Here is a 22,642-nt window from a genome sequence, read left to right on the forward strand (position 1 = left end):
AGCCATGAGAAACACTAGCAATGTCTTGGCTGTATTTTTAAATCATTTAATGGTGTCTTGAATTTCTGGGTGTGTACCAGAATTGACTAATACTTCAAGAGTGTGTGTATCTGTCTGTATGTATACTGACTATTGCTTTTGACGAAGAAAAAAGACCCATTGAAACATCAAGACACTGAACTGATAGCAGAAACGGTGATTATCTATTTACCAGTTTAACTACTCCTCATCGAAGGGCGGCTTATCACAAAACATACAAATTCAGCATGTAAAATGGAAATTTATGTTAATTGTATTATAGCAGCCCAGAAATAGAGCCAATATATGAATTAGTGTTGTATCTAGTGTTATGAACAGAAAGCCCAAGTGTGACTCTCGATTCACTCCACAGCCCGGCATGGGGACGGCTTGTATGACTCCTACATGCGAACTGACCAAGCTGACCCAAATGGCAACAGTCCAGCAGCCCTGCCACCTCTTTCCAAGCAGACAGTAAGTATTTATTGAAGGATTCTTTTTAATAGTAATATAACAGGACATGTATGTTGTTCCACACTCTAGACAGAGTTATTTATTTCAGTGTACATTTGTTTTTTTTCTGAGATTTATTTATTTTTACAGTTAAAAAGTAATGTTATAAACTAAATGCATTAAGTTGGGGGAGAGAGTGTCATTTTGATTATACCACGACAATAGTGCAAATGGAGATTTAAGGAATTTTTTTTAGTTGGAGGGTTATGTTACTAATGATGAAGATTCCCCAACTCTGTTGACTATGAAAATCTGAGATAACCCTGCAAGGATGTTCTTGACTTTTCTACCTTTTTGTTTTTGCTTACATTCTTTTAATATTTACCCTGTTTGTAGTTTGTTGTATCGTGTTATTGCTCAGAACCAGTGTTGTGGTACATGTGTAGATGTACTCTTTTACTTAGCCAATATGGACTGATGACGACGCAATTAATAACCAGATGGTTATAGTCTGTAATTCCCTCTTACTGTATTGAAGTTAATGTGCACCTTTTGAATGTATGTTTTCATAAAGTGTTGATCATGAAAGCACTATGTGTAAATGCAAAGTTGGCTGACTGATTCAGTCACTCATTCATCATCAGGAACTCTCTTTCCTGTTCAGTTTAAAAAGCTTAAATTCAGCAGGATGGTACATGCAAGGTAGTACTTATCTGCTAATAAAGGACATTTTGATAATCAATATTTAGGGGAGAAAGTCCCCCTATTATAGAAAAACTAAATACCCCAATATGTCAAAAATGCTTTGACTGGTTTAATGGAAATTTGATGTTATAGTAAAACAAAATTAGCTGACAGATTTTTTTTTTTTTTTTAATCTAATTTTTTTATTGATCAATATTAATTAATTTTGTGCAAATGAAGGATGGAGCATAAGCAACTGACAGGCCATGCAAAGAGCAACACAAAACAATAATGGGTACAAATGACTGCAGGCAGGGCTGTGTCCAGGACAGGAAAAAAGAGTCATGATCATGTTGTGAAATGGAAATAAAGTTTGGTGAAACTCAAGGAAAATTCAAACCTCAAGCACTGTTACTTGCTGTTGACTACCAGCTCACAGATGTGAACCGGCTGCCTTCTTGGTTATCCATTCCGCTCTGTTGACCTACTGTCCCCATTTGCAGTGCTGAAAACTACAAGGGGGACCAACCCAGTCTGTTCGATTGCAGTACATAACAGGAACATACCACATATAAAACCTCTCCCAACCCGGAGCTCTTTGGTGTCTTGTAACACTGAGAAAATTACTACTGCTCTGCTGTTCTCAGTTTTCACATTAATACAATAGTGTATTGGTATTTTTACACACCACATTAGCCATTTCTTTGTATATACATTAATATCTGTGAGCTTTATAGGGGGATTACATACAACTGAAGAAAAACATGAAAAGAAATATTTGTACTTGAGTGAATGACATAAACCTCTAATAATGATGATAATATGCTGAAATTTCACAGTATTCCTACTGATTATCCATATCAATTCAAAATAGTACAATTTAATAGTGAATAAAATGTTCAAGAGTAAGCAGCACCAGTGACCTAATATATACTGTATATTAATTTATTTGACTGGCACCTTTTATTCAAGCCGACTTATAGTATTAGAAATACAACTGGTAACGTTTCTCTTGTTTTTCCAGTGGGCAGTTGAAATTACTTGCTCATGGTCACAAGAGTGTGTCAGGAACAGGATCTGAACGTAAAACATTATAGAGTCTGAAGTCTGAGCTGCAAAGCCTTAACCACTTCCCGCACTAGCCCTTGAATGAAGAACAAAGAAACCCTTCAATTATAATGTATAGAAAGCTACTTAGCACATAGTACTTGTGATTAACCAGTGACACTATACCTAAGGACCATTTTCGTATGAACTTTCCTGGGTGAAGCTAGGTAACGCAGCTTGTGCTTGCATAATCGAAAGAATTTGTGTGGTGTCTTGGCTTTGTTAATGTTACTTCATACAACTATTTTTCATCTGGCATAATGAAGAATGTGTTGCAATTTTTTGCATATAAAGTAATGTTAATGTATTAATTAAATTTATTTCAAATTATTGCTATAAGTATTAGGTGTTTATATCATGAATTTAGCTTGTTTAGCTTGAGGTAAGTATATGTGGTTAGAAAGGGGATATCTGCTTGTGCTGCTTCCTCTGCATTCAGTGTTTTCTGCAGTGAAGTATTTTCTCTTCTAAGGGCTTTCTAGCCCTTATTCATATTTGATGTGGTCAGAGATTGGGCTTTGGAGAGTGTCCTCATGCTTCTACTCTCCCCTTTTTAATGTTAGTGTTTCACAGCCTATTTTACTACATATGATAAAACTGCTTCAGGAGATCCAAATAAACTTGATGCATGCTTTAATTTTATTTATGCATGTATGTATTTAATTGTTTTAAAGGAGTTGAGCATATTTTATGCCGTAGATGTGCATTTGAAGTTTTTAGTTAGCTGAATCCTTTTGTAATTTCTTTACACTATTTATTTATGTTTAATGAATTATTGTTAGGTTCACAGATGAAGATCAGTTCTCTTTGATCTCTATACATGACTGTCTCAGTAAAGCACAAATTCAGCTTGATCTTTGTGCACAGCTTTGTTCTTTAACCCACTGGAAATTTGGGACACATTTAAATACCACCACAAATCAGGTTTTTAACTTGTAGTTTGCTTGGCTTAAATAATAATTCTATTTGGCTTTCAAGCAGAGAATTTGGGTTTGATTCCGGCCCATTACATTAAAGTTTAAAATTAATCGGGCATGTCTGTCACTATTTTTTTTGTTGTCACCCCAAGCTGCCATGGTTGAGACATCTTGTCTCCAGAGTGTATTACTGTAATTTTGGAGTTGTAAGGTTTTGTACAGCTACCCCTATTGATATGTTTTTATGAACAATATAGACTTGAACACAACAGTTTGTGAATAACTTTTGTTTATTTTCTCATTACTTTAGTGTGTTTTTCAGAGTTTTTATGTAAGGTAGGCAGACTTTTTGAGGTGAGGGAACCATACACACATACAAACTCTTATTTGCACTTTTGTTATCAGATAACGTATGGAGCTGACCAAATTGTTGGGGAAAACTGCAGTTCAGCCATTCACTTTAGTGTTCTCTCTGTAATGAAGGTATGGGTTGTGGGGGTTACAGCTGAATTTGTACATCCCAGTGAAATCTGCTGTCTTAAAAAGGTTTTATCTGTCACCAAAAGCCTAGCAAAATTGGCAAGGATTATACTTTTAACAACTGTGGAGTTAAATTAAGTTGACATTAAGTGCCGGTGAGTAATACTGGACAAATGTGAGCAACATTTAGATGGCCTGGCTAAAGAATGACAACTAAACAGTTTCCACACATAATTAATAGTTGTGATTGTTGGCAAGGGCATTGTTTCTCAACCTTTTATAGTTTAATGATCCAGTGTTTCCTCTCAAGTGCATTTGCCATCCGCCAAGGGGATGTCCTCTTTGGTGAAATGAGCATGAATAAGTAGGATGGATGGTTGAGGATCTCCTCGGTAAATCAAGTGCGAATGTCGGTGGGGAGTGGGTCACTTTTGGTGGAGTAAGCGCATCTGTAAAACTTGTGTTATTCATTGATAAATACAGGTGTAAATATTGAGCGCTGATGTCAATCGCTTAGGCGACTCATTATTGCACACAACTGCAACACGCAAACCTCTGGTGGCAGCCCACGACCCAAAACCCAGTGGTTGAGAAACTCGGATATAGAGCACATGATTCTGAAACCAGAAAAGGCTGTCATGCCTCAGTTATATTATGTAACATTTTTCGATGACTTTATGATATGCAGCCCTTGCTAAACTGGTATTACTGGTCAGGTTTCGATGTCCAGTGATATTTTTTTTTTTTTTTTTTTTTTTTTTCTTCTTCTTCTTAGTCATATGCCATATTATCTATATTACTAAACCACAGTTTAATTTATGCACGGCAGACGCAACGAAGTGCATGCGCACTTCGCCGCAGCGCCCCAGAGTCAAACCCAGCGGCTTTCCAGAGTCAGTAGGTGGCGCCCAAACAACACAACCTGTAAATTAAACTTGCTCTAATCCACTATGCCAGCAGTCGGTGTCAGCAGAGGCAAAGTAGCCACGGCTCCAAATGGAAATAGCTCAACAATTTGTAATACAAAACCGAGCCCGTAGTTCCTAGAGTCAGTGCGTGGCGCCCAAACACCACAACCTGTAAACTACACCTGCTCTAATCCACTATGCCAGCAGTCTGTGTGTGTAAGTTGGAGTATGCTTCCTAACAGTAAACGACTTCTACCTAATGACACAGCCACAGAACAACAAAGACGAGACCGCATGGATAAAAACAATACACTGAGGCTCCTACAACGCACTTCAGACACACCAGAAGCAAAGACGTCACGGCTCTACAATGAAAGAGCTCAACTAACGGAAATACAAAACGAGCCTGTATGGATAAACACAATGAACGAACGCGCCCACAATGCGCTTCTGACACAGGCGGAGGGAAAGGAGTCACGGCTCCAAATGGAAGCAGCTCAACAATTAGTAATACAGACACGAGCCCGTATGGCTACGACCTGTAAACGAGCCCGTATGGATAACAACGATGAACGAAGGTGCCCACACAAAGACACCGCCTTAGTACAAATATGTTTATTTAATTAAATGAAAACTTTACCATGGCTACGACCTATGAACTAAACCTGAGGTAAAGCGTGCACGCCAGGTTGTACAGCTGCCCGAACGCGACTGCCCACACCACCGCATATACCACATTCGTTTACTAATGTAGCCCTCCATGCCCGGATCCGCCGCCATGGTAACTTCAGCATGCGAATCCGCCGCCGTCCGCAAACGACTTCTCGCTGACGACACAGCCATAAAAAAACAAAAAAGAGACTGCCTGGATAAAAACAATAAACGAAGGTGCCTACAACATGCTTCTGAAACGCCAGAACCAGATGAGTAACAGCTCCAAAAAGAAACCACTTTAGTACAAATATGTTTATTTAATTAAATGAACTTTCCAAGGACGCACCCACCCTCCATGATATTTCATCCCTCCAAGTATCGGAGGGAACAGAAAGTGATTGTCATTCTTGGATTGGCGATTCTTTCGAGAATCGCGGGCTTGCTGGTTGTTATTAGATGCAGCAGTTACCTATTTTCTAATCATGATACTAATTAATAAATTACTGCAACATTGAATCTCTAATGCAGTGCGTTGTGTAATGTTCTTTGCTTGTTAAATGTTTTCATTGATCTTTACCCACATTCATATTGCGTTTGAGAACTATGACATGTCTTTTGAGTCTCAACAGAGATGCTTCAGGTTTGGGTGGTCGTATGTAGGTTAAAGTCCCTGGCACTGGGGGATGTGGAGTGGGCATTCTGCATGTTTTATCGATTGTCTTGCTGGAGTGTATCATAGCTCACAATTCCAAGGGGCCAAGGATTTGTTTTGCTTCTTTTCTGCAGGATTACTTTGAGCCTGTCTTAGTTTTGGTTTCATACTTTTATCTGTGCAAATAATCAGCACAAAATGAAAATGACGGCATCCGTTCTCGCTTGATGTAAGCATTACCACTTAGCAAGTGCAGTGACATTTATCTGTGAATAATACATTGAGAAATTCAAGTATAAACTGTCAGGTGACGTAAATTGTGTTAGGCTGTTCTAAATTTTAGCTTTAGTTTTTAATTCCCTTTTTTTTTTTTTTTTTTTTTTTTTCCTCTTCTTGCATTTAGTTTCCAGGAAAATTTAGATATTTTGTAGTTGTACATTAAGGTTACAGATCTGCTTTGTTTGGATAGCCAATTGCTGCATCAATTCAGTAACCTCATCCAGTCAGTCAGTCATTGCAAAACCCGCAATATCCTAACACAGGGTCACAGGGGGTCTGCTCCAGCCAACACAGGGCACAAGGCAGGAACAAACCCCGGGCAGGGCGCCAACACACCGCAGGACACCCACCCACACACCAAGCACAGGGACAATTTAGGAACGCCAATGCACTTAACCTGCATGTCTTGGGACTGTTAGAGGAAACCGGAGCACCCGGAGGAAACCCACACAGACACGAGGAGAACATGCAAACTCCTCGCAGTGGACCCCAGGTCTCCTTACTGCGAGGCAGTAGCGCTACCACTGTGCCATCCATAATCTCATCCAGTTATCTGTAAAATGACAGCAATCTGTCAATTTAAATATACTAGCATTAATTTATAATGGGTATATCAATTAAAGCAATATACACTGAATGATGGTTTACTTTAACATATTACACACACCATTGACATTTACAGGCTGCACATTTATGTGGGCTATGCAATGAGTTGAATACTTTTCACTTATTTTTTTTTTTTTTTATATAAAAGAAATATTGTAAACTGTGTGCAGTGTCACACAGCATTAAGTTTAATCAAATTACAGAAGACACTGTTTAGTCAGCATCGTGATTCTCCTCTCCCTTCATTGTTACATTTACACGATTGAGATATATATATATAATATTGGGGGGATTAGTTTGCAAGGGGTACATTATGAAATTTTGCTTATACTCTTAAGTGGAATTTGAAAAAGGTGCCCGAAGCTATGTCCACCTCCTCTATGTTCTTTCTGTGGGGGACTCCTTTACTGAGCTGAGTAAGCATTTACATTTGCCAGGGCATATGTCGCTCAAGACTATAATCTCTTTTTATTTATATTTCTCTTCTGGTTCGTCCTGCTTCCACTTCAAAACCGGTCCCGCCCACATGCAGCCAACACGGCATTTCTCGATTCCTATTTGTCGTCTTCCATGTCATGCACTATACTGGCCTGCTGAGCGTAATACATCCAACAAGTACTCGAGGTTCTGCCACAATGGTAAAGTAGCTTTACCACCTTTGCGGGAGCCACCTGTGTCCTTACAACAGCTTCTTACACAGTAAACATCAGAAGCTAAAAATGATCGTGAACACATTCAAGAATACAACTCTTCTCTAGCGTTTGCTTCCATGGGTGCACAGATAACTCAACCTCCTGGCCACGGACCATACGGTTTTAAAATACACGGGCAAATTTATCACCAAATCTCTCCACTATATGCTAACACTTCTACCTCTCCAGGATATGGACAGTTGAATGTTTTTGACACAGCGCAAGATACTGAAGTACGCTTACAAAATAAAGCAAACTCTGCATGCAGCGAAAATGTACTTCTCCAGCTAGATTCCATGCTCAGAACCATCAACCCCTTCACTAAATCATACAAACACGTGCATGAAATCGCTCAGTCCAATCCAACAGCATCTGTACGAATGGTTTTCAAGGAAAACCCTAGGCAGGATTTACGACGATACAATGCCCCAACATGTTGCACCGATGTTGCAGCGATTTTCGTCGGAGAAGATGGCGAACCGCCTGCCGAAAGGGACATTTGCATCTATCCCATAGGCAACTCCTGTAAACAGATTTCCATGCTCAATATGAATTGCGATCCTATGGTTTACCCACTTTTATTCCCTTACAGAGACATTGGCTGGCACAAAGATTTACAACATGTTCCCGATAAAAGAACCACCAAGCGAATAAGGCTTACTCAATGCCAATTTTACACACACAGATTAGCAATGAGGAATACATTTAGTATTTTGCACTCCAGCGGCAAACTATTCCAACAGTACGTCGTAGATGCGTATGTTAAAACAGAGGGCGCATGTCTCAATTATCTCAGATTACATCAACAAGATCTGCGCGTGGAACGCATGGATCAGACGCACTGCAAGCAAATGCTGAAAATAACAACGTACGTACGTGTAGGCAAAATGATCATATTACCGTCCACATTTCCAGGAAGTCCAAGATACATGCAACAAAACTTATCAGGATGCCATGGCCATAGTACGTAAATTCAGAAGGCCTGATTTATTTATCACTTTCACATGTAATCCTGCTTGGCCGGAAATTCTACATGTACACTGTGTCTTTCAAGAAGTATTTATTTCTTCTTGATTTCTGAATTCCTTTCTCACCGTTTTCCGTTCCTATTCTTACACTGCCGTATGCTACGGCAGGCGTCGGCTAGTGTCACTATATTTCAGTCAAATCAGTCAAAGTGCATTTGAGATTTTGGGGTATTTAGGTTTTCTATGAGAGGGGGTTAACGTCTAAATACTGATATTTTGAAATGTCCTTTTCTTAAGGGAAATTTAGTGTCCTAGATATACCATCTTGCCAAATTTCAACAAATAAACCACTAATGTCTGTATGTGTAAAGTTCCTCAGAGCTATTTGATTGGTCAGTTTGGCCCCTTTGATAAAAGAGGATGTGCGAATGTGAGAAGCAACGAGGCAGAGTAAAGGCAAAGCTGCTCCATCCTGAGAGAGTGTCCCCTTCAAAGACAAACAGTAGAAAACTAAACAGGAGATGAGAAAAGCGTCTCGAAAATAATGACTGAGTCTCAGAAACAGGTTTTTACGCAATTTACAAGGGAGCATCGGTCAAGAGGCTCACACACACACACACACGTACGTACGTACGTACGTACGTTAATACAGAGGAAAGGCACTGAAGGTACTTGCAGGGCAAGAGAGAACAAATATTTTTAAATCCTGTCACCTGTCTTCAACAGGTACTGTGGCTAGTAAGTAGATAAAATTCTGTAATGGCATGAAGAGAAAATACATTATTCATCCATTAACAGAGCCTGGTGCTACACTCCATATAGTACATAGGACTGTACAATACATTTTGATAGTGCGTCCATTTTGTTTCCTCCAACACTCATGAAAGGTGCATTTAAAAGTTCACAGCTAATAGCTTGTGTGCATAAAGTAATTCAGTACAGACAAATAAAAGAATAACTAGCTTTATCCGTTCCATCGCTAGAACTACCACACAGCTGATCCTTATTCTTGGAGCTTTCGACTATTTGTCGTCATTCTTGTATTTGTACTGAAAGTGTACAACTTTACCCTGTAGAGAAGTTGAAGAAGCAAGAGCCGCGACAAGTAAGCCTGTTAAACAGCCATTCTCACTTTAACAAATGTTTAAAAATCCTGGCATTGGTGGTTGTGGCGTTTAGGGTTTCTGTTTTTCTTTTATAAATCTCACTGAAGAGAGACAGCTGAACAGAAGCAGGGTACTTTTAGCTGCCAGGATCTGACATACACCCACTTCCTCCTATTTTGCACTGCATAAGTGAGGTATCCATCCATCTTCCTATTCTGTATATCCAGAGTGGGGTTGTGGAGAAGCTGGAATCTATCCCAGCAAGCATAGGGTGCAAGGTAGAGACACAGTCACTGGACAAGACACCATACCATCACAACATGAACACACACATCGGGGCCACCTAAACTGCATGTCTTTGGATTATGGGAGGAAACTCGCAAAAACCCTGGGGAGAACATGCAATATCTGGCAGCAGCACTACCACTGCACTGTCATGCCACCCCATATGTGTATCAGTTGAGTTTATATAAAAATATTTCTATAATAACTCTTCACTGAGTGCAGGATCGGTGCACCATAACAGATTTACAAGTAAAATACAATTACAACCTTTAAAATTTACAAAATGTACACACACAAAAACACAGATTAGTTAAACACTAGGTTATCAAGGCATGTTGCAACTGATTGACATGAAATAAACTTAATACAGTATGTCCTGTGGATTGGGGCGACCCGGACACAGACAGGCAGACACATTTACAACTATCGCCACACGTTTATTTACACTATACTATATACAGTTCCTAAGTGCACCGCCACACAAACCCCAACAGTCTCCCAAAGTCCAGTATTCCTTCTCTTTCTCTTCTTCTCTCACACTCCAGGCCTCTCCTCGCCACCTCCTCACCCGACTCCAGCCTTGATTGAAGGGAGGCGGCTCCTTAAATAGGCAGGAGGCTGATGACCACACCCGGCCACCTGCCACAATACTCCCCCGTAAGCTGAGACCCCCTGGGGCCAGCGGCCCGTCCCGCGAGGGCAGGTTTTCCTTGGCGGCAAGCTGATACGTCCCAGCCTAGGGCCCGGTCCTATAACAAAAGAAAAACAGGGCGGAGACGTTGCCCTGACGCGGCCACTCAGCGCCCGTCCTCTCTCTATGGGCCAACGCTCTCCACTCCGACTGGCACCCTGATACTCTTTTACTCGGCCTCACCATCCGAGTCCTCCGTGATCCCCGCCACAGGACCGCCAAGCGGGAGCACACTCGCTCTTCTCCTTCCAAGCTGCGGGTTTTCCCTCTGCCTCGGCAGAGGGCGGCCTTTCGTGGGACGTGTGCACCCAGCAACACGTCCACTCATATCGGAGGAGTCAGCTTTCCTCCTCTGACTCCTCCTCTTACTTTGGGACGCCGCGACGGTTCGGGTCTGCCTCTCACTCTCCAGGCCTCTCCTCGCCGCCTCCTCGTCAACCTCCTCACCCGACTCCAGCCTTGATTGAATGGAGGCGGCTCCTTAAATAGGCAGGAGGCTGATGACCACACCCGGCCACCTGCCACAGTCTGCAAAGCTGTAAAATTTTGCTACTCGGTCATAAATTTACAGTGGTCTCAAACTTTGGCACTAGTTTCTTCACAATCATGAAAGTTTGATTGTTATTGTATGGGAATTAAATGGCTTCACAGATAAGGGAATTATTCTCCATCTTGTATTTTTATTGAAGGTTTCCATTATATACAACCCTACCTGGCCATTTCATATGCTAGTAAGTGGCAACATTTTCAGCAAAAACAGGAGTCATGTACAATTGAAGTGTTAAGAAACCAATGAAACCAATAGTGTTAGTAAAAAATGTATTTTCTGTAGCTTTCAGAAACTATAAAATATACTGTGGGAAATTGTGTTTGAGTCCTTGCTGCTTTGTATTTAGGTCAAGGCAAATGTGTCTTTGGTACTAAAGTATACAAAAATAGAATTGTCCGGAAAATAGTAACTTAACACACTAGCAGCAACTCTTGACCAGAGGCAAGTGTAAAACAATTTGACAATACAGAAAATCAGAGTAAAAAATTAGCAATTGTAAGACACTAAATGGGACTATTCCAATGTTAATACTTGAAGCCCAGCCCCTCTCTACTCCACGACAGTTGTTCAGTTACCACTTCTCTGAAGACTTGGATAATTGTTCAGTGATACCTGAAAGCAAACAGCTGATGTATCTCTAATCCCTGTGGTATTCCATACTTATCTTCAATTACCCTGAATAATGCTGTTCTATTTTTAGAGTTCTCGGCTGCCATTTCATTTGCTTGAGCAGCTGACAGTCATACATTTTTTATAGATTTTTTTTTCTCCTCCTCTCACTTTGCACATGAGGTTCCTGGTAAGTAGGAAAATAAATGGCTGGTTTAGCTTGGCTGACTGCCTTATCATAGGTTTTAAAAAAAACATATATGAATAAGTGTTCCCTGTGTTGAATTGGTGTCCCTTCCAGGACTGGTTCATGATTTTGTGGTAGTGCGGGTTGGCTCCATGCTTCCACGCCTGTTTGGGAGCCTCTTGTACCCGCCACCATCGATACCATAATAGAGATGAGTTGGGCAGATGAGGACATGTGCATCCAGACAAGGGGTAGGTGCAAAAATGAACAAATTGTGGGGAACAGCCTGGACACAGACAGGTAGACACAATGGTTTCACCCAACACACGTTTATTAATCATATTTACAGTGCACTGACCCAGTGCCGCAGCAGCAATCACCCCTCAAGTCCTTGGCCACAACACAATGCCTTAATAGTCTCTGAACCGCCTCCACTCCTCTCTACCAAGCTTCGTCCTTCTTCCACCCGACTCTTGCCACTGACTGGAGGGAGGTGGCCCCTTTTATTCACCCCGGAAGGGCTCCAGCTGCATCCTGAGGGCTCGTAGCCACACCCCTTTGTGGCAGAAGCTCCAGCAGTGAAACCAGAAGTCCACCAGGTGTCTCCAATTCTCTTCCCCCCCCCCCCCCCCAGCACTTCCCGGTGTGGCGGAAGTACTGAGGTCCAACACTCCCAAGGCATTGGGGCACCCCCTGGCGGTGACCACGGGCCCCTACAGGGATGAGCTTCCAAGCTCTGTACCCGTGGTCCCCACAGCAACCAGGGAGGACGCCCCCTCGTGTTCCGGAGGATCCACAAGCCCTCCTCCGGTCCTCCTGGGCGTCCCGGCCAGGCATCACAAAGTGCTTTTATTACAATCGAATGAACAGTGTCCAATTAGTGCATAGCATCAAATCTTCAATTCTGGGAGGTTAAAACAAGTCTAATAAATTATCCTTAAAATAAGGTTAAAACAGGGCAGAAATCTTCTGTTTAAATCACAGTCCCTGACGCTTCCCTTTAAAACTGAGATCTCCTCAGCATACCCCCAAATGAAGCTTTGCAGCCGAGGAAACACCTAACCGACAGTTCAGCCAATCTACTGCGCCAGGTTCGGATCCCTGCAGCCCATGGCTCCCAACAGGACGCAACATCAAACCACATTGCTTCTAGGGTTGGGCCCCAGCAAGGCATGCCGAGCCTCTAACTCCTACTGCGAAATTCATGTCCCAGCGGTAAAATGGATCTGCCTCTGGACAACACACCAAGCCTTCCTTCACTTGCAGCTCTTGCTGCCTTTCTCTCAGACATACACAGTGAGTTTCTCAATCAAGCACCATATCGCTCCAGCTCCCCAATCTGTCAGCTGGGGTGATCTACTTCAGCCCCCAAGTGTTGGCTGCGCACTCCCTAGCGACTTCCTTCCTTCTCTCGCACCAGTTCTCTCCATGTCCTGCCTTATGTCTGTTCTCTAATGTCTGTCTCTGTTATTTTCCTGTTCTTCTATACTTTTGTCTCTCTTGTACCGACTCTCACTTATGTGCCTCTGTGGGCACAGTGACTCAGCCGTGAACTGCAGGAGTCCAACCTCCCGCAATCACATGAGCACGCACACCCACGGAGATCGAGCCGGCTATTTATTTTATTTAAAAACTGACCACTACTGCATAGCCTTGGATCCACTATTCCACAAACATCCACCTTATGATTTTGGGATTTGGCTTCTCATGACCTTGAATTAAATTTGCAAATTGGGTGCTTTGCTTTTGTCATTTCATTGAGAAAAAATGAAAGGTTTGCATATGGCGTGTATTGGTTTGAAGAAGGCTAATGATAAGAGTACCACATCAAGAGTTTTTGAGGTGCATGAGAGATACTGTAAAGGAGTACCAGAGAAGTATGTGAGAATTGTGAAGGATATGTATGAAGGAGTGAGGGCTCTGGTTAAAAACTGGGGTAACAGACAAGAATCCAATTAGAGTAGGTCTGTACCAGGGATTTTAATTAGACCCTTACCTCTTTGATCTGGTTATGGATGTGTTGAATCATGGGATAAAAGACCAATCCTGCTGGTGCAAACTTCATGCTGATTACATTGTGTTGTGTAGCACCAGAAAAGAGGAATTGAGAGGAAGTTGGAAGACTGGAGAAGGGCTTTGGAAAATAGAGGGTTTAAGATAAATAGGAAGAAGGCAGTATATGAGGTTTAATGATAATCAGGATTCAATCATTAGCATGCAGGGAGAGCTATAGAAAAAAGTGAATACATTTAAATATGTATGATCAGTGGTAGCCCAAAATAGAAAACATAGAGTGCAGTGTGGATGGAACAACTGGAAGACGGTATCAGGAGTATTAAGTGATTGAAGTACTATGGGTAAGGTTTTTAAAACAGTGGGCAGTAAAGGTAGAGCATCAGAAGTTAGATGTGGCAGAAATGAGAATTTTGAGATGGATGTGTGGAGTTACAGGAAAAAAACAAAATTGGAGAAAAAAAGACAATTGGAGGTACAACAACAAGTGGGAGGGATATCTAAGAAAGTATCGGAAAGTAGGTTGAAGTGGAATGGACATGTAATTAAGAGAGACAATAAATATGTGGGCAAAAGAGTGATGGGAATGGAAGTATAGGGTAAGAGAATGTGAAGCCGGCCAAAGTGGGCGTGGATAAATAAAGTAAAAGATCTGAAGGAAAAGGGTTTGACTTAGGAGGACGTGCGGGAACAAGCTATTGGGAGAAGGTTGATAAAGCACATCAACCCCACATAAATGTGGGGAAAGATGAAGAAGGATGTTTTACTGTCAATCCTTTAGTGTTTTTTGTGTTCTCTTTGTATTGTTTCCCATCAAAACTTGTGGAATATGTCAAGCTTAGTTTACTTGGATTTTGACATATGTATGAAATATGGGTTGTTGTTGTGGATTGTAGATGAGAGCATGCAAAAAATGGTGATGGAGTGATGCTTACTGAACAGTTTGTCTGAAGTACCTTGTGCATCTCCTCCCCTGCACACATTTCCCAAATCTTAAGTGGCAATGCAGCAGTCATGAAAGGAATCTTCTTCTTTCGGCTGCTCCTGTTAGGGTGTGCCACAGCAGATCATCTTCTTCCATATCTTTCTGTTCTTTTCATCTTGTTCTGTTACACCATCACCTGCATGTCCTCTCTCACCACATCCATAAACCTTTGCTTAGGCCTTCCTCTTTTCCTTTTCCCTGGCAGCTCTATCCTTAGCATCCTTCTCCCAATATACCCAGCATCTCTCCTCTGCACATGTCCAAACCAACACAATCTCGCCTCTCTGACTTTGTCTCCCAACCGTCCAACTTGAGCTGACCCTCTAATGTCCTCATTTCTAATCCTATCCATCCTCGTTACACCCAATGCAAATCTTAGCATCTTTAACTCTGCTACCTCCAGCTCTGCCTCCTGCTTTCTGGTCAGTGCCACCGTCTCCAACCCATACAACATAGCAGGTCTCACTACCGTCCTGTAGACCTTCCTTTTCACTCTTGCTGATATCCATCGGTCACAAATTACTCCTGACACTCTTCTCCACCCATTCCACCCTGCCTGCACTCTCTTTTTCACCTCTCTTCCACAATCCCCATTATTCTGTACTATTGATCCCAAGTATTTAAACTCGTCCACCTTCACCAACTCTACTCCCTGCATCCTCACCATTCCACTGACCTCCCCCTCATTTATACACACGTATTCTGTCTTGTTCCTACTGACCTTCATTCCTCTCCTCTTTAGAGCATATCTCCACCTCTCCAGGGTCTCCTCAACCTGCTCCCTACTATCGCTACAGATCACAATGTCATCAGCAAATATAGTCCACGTTGACTCCTGTCTAATCTCGTCTGTCAACCTGTCCATCACCATTGCAAATAAGAAAGGGCTCAGAGCCGATCCCTGATGTAGTCCCACCTCCAATTTGAATGCATCCGTCACTCCTACCGCAGACCTCACCACTGTCACACTTCCCTCGTACATATCCTGTACATCTCTTAAGTACTCCTCTGCCACTCCCGACTTCCTCATACAATACCACAGCTCCTCTCGAGGCTCCCTGTCATGTGTTTTCTCCAGGTCCACAAAGACGCAATGCAACTCCTTCTGGCCTTCTATAAACTTCTCCATCAACATCCTCGTAGCAAACATTGCATATGTGGTACTCTTTCTTGGCATGAAACCATACTGCTGCTCACTAATCATCACCTCACTTCTTAACCTAGCTTCCACTACTCTTTCCCATAACTTCATGCTGTGGCTCATCAATTTTATTCCCCTGTAGCTGCTGCAGTCCTGGACATCCCCCTTATTGTTAAATTTCAGCACCAGTACACTTCTTCTCCACTCCTCAGGCATCCTCTCACTTTTCAAGATTCCGTTAAACAGTCTGGTTAAAAACTCCTCTCCTAAACACTTCCATGCTTCCATATACAGTGATCCCTCGCTATATCGCGCTTCGCCTTTCGCGGCTTCACTCTATCGCGGATTTTATATGTAAGCATATTTAAATATATATCGCGGATTTTTTGCTGGTTCGCGGATTTCTGAGGACAATGGGTCTTTTAATTTCTGGTACATGCTTCCTCAGTTGGTTTGCCCAGTTGATTTCATACAAGGGACGCTATTGGCAGATGGCTGAGAAGCTACCCAACTTACTTTTCTTTCTCTCTCTCTTGCGCTGACTATCTGTGATCCTGACGTAGGGGGTGTGAACAGGGGGGCTGTTCGCACACTTAGACAATACGGACGCTCGTCTAAAAATGCTGAAAGATTATCTTCACGTTGCTACCTTCTGTGTGCAGCTTTTAACTATGCTGCATGGTGCTTCGCATACTTAAAAGCTCGAAGGGCACGTATTGATTTTTGACTTTGTTTTTCTCTCTCTTTCTCTCTCTCTCTGCTCCTGATGGAAGGGGTGTGAGCTGCCGCCTTCAACAGCTTTGTACCGGCGGTGCTTCGCATACTTAAGCCAAACAGCTCTATTGATTTGTTTGCTTTCCTCTCTGTTTCCTTTGAAGAGGAAGATATGTTTGCATTCTTTTAATTGTGAGACAGAACTGTCATCTCTGTCTTGTCATGGAGCACAGTTTAAACTTTTGAAAAAGAGACAAATGTTTGTTTGCAGTGTTTGAATAATGTTCCTGTCTCTCTACAACCTCCTGTGTTTCTTCGCAAAACTGTGACCCAAGCATGACAATATAAAAATAACCATATAAACATATGGTTTCTACTTCGCGGAATTTCTTATTTCGCGGGTGGCACTGGAACGCAACCCCCGCGATGGAGGAGGGATTACTGTATATGTCATCTGGACCAATGGCCAAGCACCCTTCTTGCTGTCACCCTTTCTACATCTGCTGTAGTTTCCCAGCTGTCTGGTAACTCTTCACTGCCACCCAGTGCTTGTCTCACCTCCTCCCTAAACTCAACCTTGCAGTCTTCCTTTTTCAACTTCCACTTCCACTTCCAGTCATGAAAGGAATACTAGCTTTAATATGATTGTTTTGTGGCTGGAATGATTTTTCATGGCTTTTACAATTTTCTATATTTATGAGTATGTCCAACTTCTGGAAATGTACAAATCTGCATGAAGAACACGATATGTTTATTAACTTTGTTATATTGTGTAGCAGTGTTTATAAAGCTACATATCAGAAAATGCATTATCAAACCATTGTCTTAAGCCTGCATAATCTTGAGGAGGCTGGAGCCCATTAATACAAGCATAGGGCATAAGGCAGGAATAAGCCCCTCGGCAGTATGACAGTGCATTACATGGTGAACACACGCACACACACTAAGGCAAATCTGTAGCATTACCACCTACACTGTAAGTGTTTGGATTGTGGGAGGAAACTGGAGCACCCAGAACAAACCCACACAGACATGGGAAGAACCTACAAACTCCACGTAAGAAGGAACAAGAACCCTAGTGTTCTTCCTGTGAGGCAGCAGCACTACCTCTTCACCACCTTGCCCCTCCATTAGAAAATATTAAAATTAAAATGACTTAAAATATAAACCAGTCATCATCATTCAGGATGGTTCAGGATTGTGGATAGCATTGAAAGGTGCAAGACAATAACATACTCTGGAAGGGGTAAACAGTCCACCATGGGGCAAACTCGGACAAGCAAGTCCAGTCAGTCTCTTTGGACCATATTTAGAGTGGATGTGCAACCCTTCAACCACTGACCACCTATAAGATGTTACAAAACCAGTTGCAACTAGAGCCTATTCAGCCTCCTCAGTGACTTTGTTGATCCAGTGCAGACCAGGATTGTTCTGCTCTCTGGCAACACTCCATTTCATCCCTGCCCTCAGTTTAATTCTCAATACTGAATGGGGAGGGAGGTTGTGACATTTTTTAAAGTGTGTTTTTTTTTTTTTTTTTTTTTTGGTGTGTGTTTCTCCTGGAGATGTTTGGATCGGCGTAGGGTGTGATTTATTTTTTTTTTAAATTTTTTTATTTTTTCGTTTCTCTACAATGGTTTTCATTAACTCAAAGTATAGACCGTGCTGGTTGAAGCCCATTTGCCGCCCTAGGCTAAGTTAACAGACATCACCCCTTATTGCCTATAGTGGGTAGTCAGTACTATTGGGGGCTTGTCCCCCTCGATATCTGGAGTCCACACCCCTTCAATACCACACCTATATATACCACCGACTTGGAGGAGACGGTCCCTTGGTGTACGGATTGTGTCAACTTTTACCTTCAAAAACAATGCCCAGTAGGTAATCTTGCCCACTCAGTATCATCACAATTCGATGACTTGTCCCCCTCCAGTTTACTTTCATTAACAGTGCCCATTCATTATCATCATTGTTTTTCTACCATTCCCCCTCAGGGTCTGGAGCGAACACCCCTTAACGTTCATAAATGTCGAGTGTCAGGTTACAGCACCCTAGAAGGTCACCTTTGCTACCTACTGGATTGGCTGGCTCTGCATACAGATAACAAATTGTTGATGTCTGTTTAGGTGGAGCTGTGATGGGCCATCAATACAGTTATTTGGATTCCATTTCAGCAACTCGTCTGGCAAATGAATATTCAAAGTTTGCACAAAAATCTGATTTTCAAACTTGAACAAATTATTTAAGCATTTGCATCCAAGGTAGATGTAGCCAAGTTCTGAAAATGTGCATGTTTTGAACAAAGTTATTCAAATGGTGCTTTTTATTTGATTGAGAAACCAGATTTCTAACATTTTACATGGTGTGGCAAATTTCAGTTGGTGGTGTGGCTATAATTTTAATAGTTAGTAGTTAACTTAAAACATGTTGGGCAGGGGAGCAGAGCCAGAGCACCTGTAGAAAAATCTGTACAGATATGGTAGAGATTGAGCCAGGGTTTGAAAGAACTTGGCACTCTTGAGCTGTGCAGCTGAGTGTTTTTCTTGTTTTCTTAGAGAGTCAAGGCTGGGGATCTGTTAAAAAACTGGCCCTGTTAATTTTAGAATTTTTTACTTCCCGATTTCACCACCAACAGATGTACTAACTATATTTAGACTAAATATAACATTAATAACTTTAGGAGCCTATGCAGAAGGGTGTTCATTAGCCAGACTTTACATATGTGCTAAATAATACTTGTAGCAGGGAAATTGGAGAACAGAAGCATCAGTGACATGAATGCTGCCTACATCCATATGTTAACAATCAGTACTGAAGAGAAATGTTTGGATTCATTGTAAACAGTGGTGCAAAGCGGGCAGTATAAGAAAGAGACCCCAACAGACAAGTAAAACTCATTTTTAACTTTTTTTCCAGTGATTTGATGGTGAGTGTTTGATGAAAAACACTCAATCAAAAACATTTCAGTAAAATAACTGATTCCCAATAAAGTACCTACGTTTTTCATGTTGAAAAAATTTTGATCTGCCATCCTGAATTCCAAAACAAAACAACGAAAAACAGATATTTTCAGATTTGTAAAAAAAAAAAAAAAAAAAAAAAAAAGTTTAGCTGAAATCGGTTAATACACAAATACAGCCAACATTTTTTTTTTCATGTGGCAAGGGAATAAAATTGGGCATGAGTAGGTCCAGGTTTAATTGTAGCCTATCTTGTCTGTGTGGTCCTAGAGAGTAACTATGCAAAAAGTGCTCCAGATTTAGGATTATGAAGGACTCATACAGACAGTTTTACTTAAAAGTATATACTTGTACAGAATACATTACTGTAAACCTATGCTTTAGACACAGAGATGCAGAGACAGATTGGAAGACAGTCATATAACGAAAAATTGAAATTTTAAGGAAGGCAAACTCTTATTTTAAATTTCTTGTTATATGTTTCTGCTTTTTTCCCCCAAACATTGAACTGAGGGGGCATTTTTGTGAATAAATTCTAATGAGTTGTCTGGCCCTGCCAAAGTTTAAAAGTGGCAGTATTGTTGTAGGTCACCATAATCCAGCTAGACAACATGTATTCTCTCATCTTGCTTTTCAGTTAGTCATTTTGTGCTGACCAAAGACCTTGTCACATTACATTTTCAGTTACAGGTTTCATTTTTCTAATCTTAATGAGTCTGAGGCAGACACTACACACTCCTGTAATTTTTTAGTCCTGTAGTGTGGCATACCCAAAATCTCAGTCCAACCAGGTTTGATTTTTGTCTCATGTTCTAGGGGCAGACTTTTTGTGCGTGTGAGAGATGACAACCAGTGAGTGCTCACGTGAAAGTACAGTGCATATGGCAAAGCCACAAGGAATAAGGAACATGTTGTGAATTCTTTGTCTCATGTTTTACATACAATGAAAGAATAGAAAAAAGAAGAAAAGGAACAAGGTTTCGGCTGAACTTACAGAACCTGTAAACCCTTATTGCAACACATGTTCTGTCAGGCAGCATGTTACTGGCTGTCAGAAAAGGGGCAAGCCTGTGATGTTTTAGAAATGTGAAACTGTGCTGAAAAATAGAGGTTGGGACTTCCCTGGGACTCGATGCAATTGTATGCAATGCAGGATTGATTTTCAACATTGCGAATAGGAGTGGGCAGTCGGCACCTGTAAAATTAACTTTACAACAGAATGTTCATTCATTCTATGTGCATGTATGTATGTAGGTGTGTATAATTGTTTTGACTAAGTAGTTAGGACGCATGCATATACTGTCTCCCGCGCAGCCTTCTCAAGATTGGTGTTTAAAAAGAATCTGCCCCATCCAATGATTGTATCGCAGCACGTGGTAGAAAAAGGAAAAACTGAGCAAGGAAACATGACATGCTAGAGACAGTCAATTATGTGCATACTGTCACAACTGATTTTTGGAACAAAAACATTTAGAAAACCTCGTTTATATCTGCTATCATCCATTATATTAAAGATCGCTACAATCTTGTGTCAAGGGTGCTTTTTGCAACCCCATTTGAAGCAAGCATTATTAAAACGGGTGAAAACACTTACACTTTACTGTTTGAAAAATTTAATTTCAGAAAAAACTTACTGACTGAGGAACAAACATAATCGTTGCTTCACCAGATTAAACTGTAGTGGCCACATTCTTAACACGATTCTCTTAGTATTTTAAACATCCTGGACAACAAAGCAAGCTTATGAGGTAACTCGAACAGTCTGGAGAGACGACATATAGTGTTGAATTCAGTGCTGCAGCAATTTGACGATTGACCGCATCTACAAAAAGATAGTCACAACTGTGGTCTTTTTTTCTGAAATTGTTCAATGATGCGACGACTGATTTAGAATCCAGTATGAACAACGTCTTGAAAGAACTTGTCAACACACTGTTCAGCATCAACTGTTATCCACATGCTCTACAAAGGAGCAACATTTCTCAGTCCAAACCTTCTGTTTCTATATCTTTTATTTAAGAGGATCACAAAGGTGTACGAACAAGAAGAGATTTGTAATAGTTTGTAATAATCACAATTTAATGCAATTGCACTAAATCAAAGAGTGCAGTGAAGTTCACTGGACAGCGGTTAGCAACGCCCTGTTTTCTCACAGAGCTTACGAGCAGACGAGGAGATGCCAGTAATGTTCAGTGTTTTGCTTAGTTGCAGTGAACTTGTATTGATAAACATAAAGTACTGCGAGAAAGTGGGGAGTGTTTAATCTACCAGTAATCTACCGCCTAGAAAAGTGTATATTTTAAGCAAAACTTATATGTGCAACTTGTACGTAGGCAGCATCTAGCTTCTGTGTCCGTTCCACATTTTTGTAGAATGAATAGTAATTATTAACATAGTTCTTACTTTATTTCAATATAGAATAGTAAGTGGTTGCCTACTGAAAATAGCTTTAACAAGACCTGTTGCTTACACTTGTCTTTTTTGTTCTTTTCTTTGAAAAAAGATGTGTGGACTTGTGCTCAGAAATTATTATTTAAGTCCAAATGGAAGATCTGTATTAAATACTGATAAAGTAGACTTGTCGCAAAAACGTTTAAAGGACAAGAGGGGAAACCTTCAGCCACCTGCTTGTACAACATTATGTTAAACTGACTTATCAACCATGCACAACTTTTTTCCTTAATGGAAGCAATGCATTTCTCCGGGTGGGAGCAGGACAAATTAGGCCAGGTATATATGGGAGCGGGTTTAAAAAATCTGACCCGTGCAGACCTCTACTGGAAAGTCATCACAGAATTGTCTAATTTGTCAATCTAAGTTGTGTAATTTGACATCCTCATGGGACAAGATCAGCAAATAATTTCGTTAAGTTTGACATCCTCCTACTAAAGGAATATGCCTGGTATTAAAGCTTTTGGTGTCTCTTTACAGTGTGAATATACAGAAGTCTATGGGCATTTTATAAACAGTTTAAAATCATTTT

At 41.1% G+C, this 22,642-nt stretch overlaps 1 protein-coding gene across 3 annotated transcripts in view; it reads left to right on the forward strand.

Moving 5' to 3' along the window:
- The window catches only part of dyrk3 (dual specificity tyrosine phosphorylation regulated kinase 3), a 37,454-nt gene that overhangs the window by 3,910 nt on the left and 10,902 nt on the right, over nt 1-22,642 (forward strand). For all 3 annotated transcript variants that reach the window (XM_028796701.2, XM_028796702.2, XM_028796700.2), the window contains exon 2: nt 392-492. In XM_028796701.2, the coding sequence (XP_028652534.1) occupies nt 424-492 (69 nt within the window). In that variant the 5' untranslated portion in view covers nt 392-423. The remainder of the gene's footprint in view (nt 1-391; nt 493-22,642) is intronic.

Source organism: Erpetoichthys calabaricus, chromosome 3 (assembly GCF_900747795.2).
Source record: "Erpetoichthys calabaricus chromosome 3, fErpCal1.3, whole genome shotgun sequence".
NCBI lineage: Eukaryota > Metazoa > Chordata > Cladistia > Polypteriformes > Polypteridae > Erpetoichthys > Erpetoichthys calabaricus.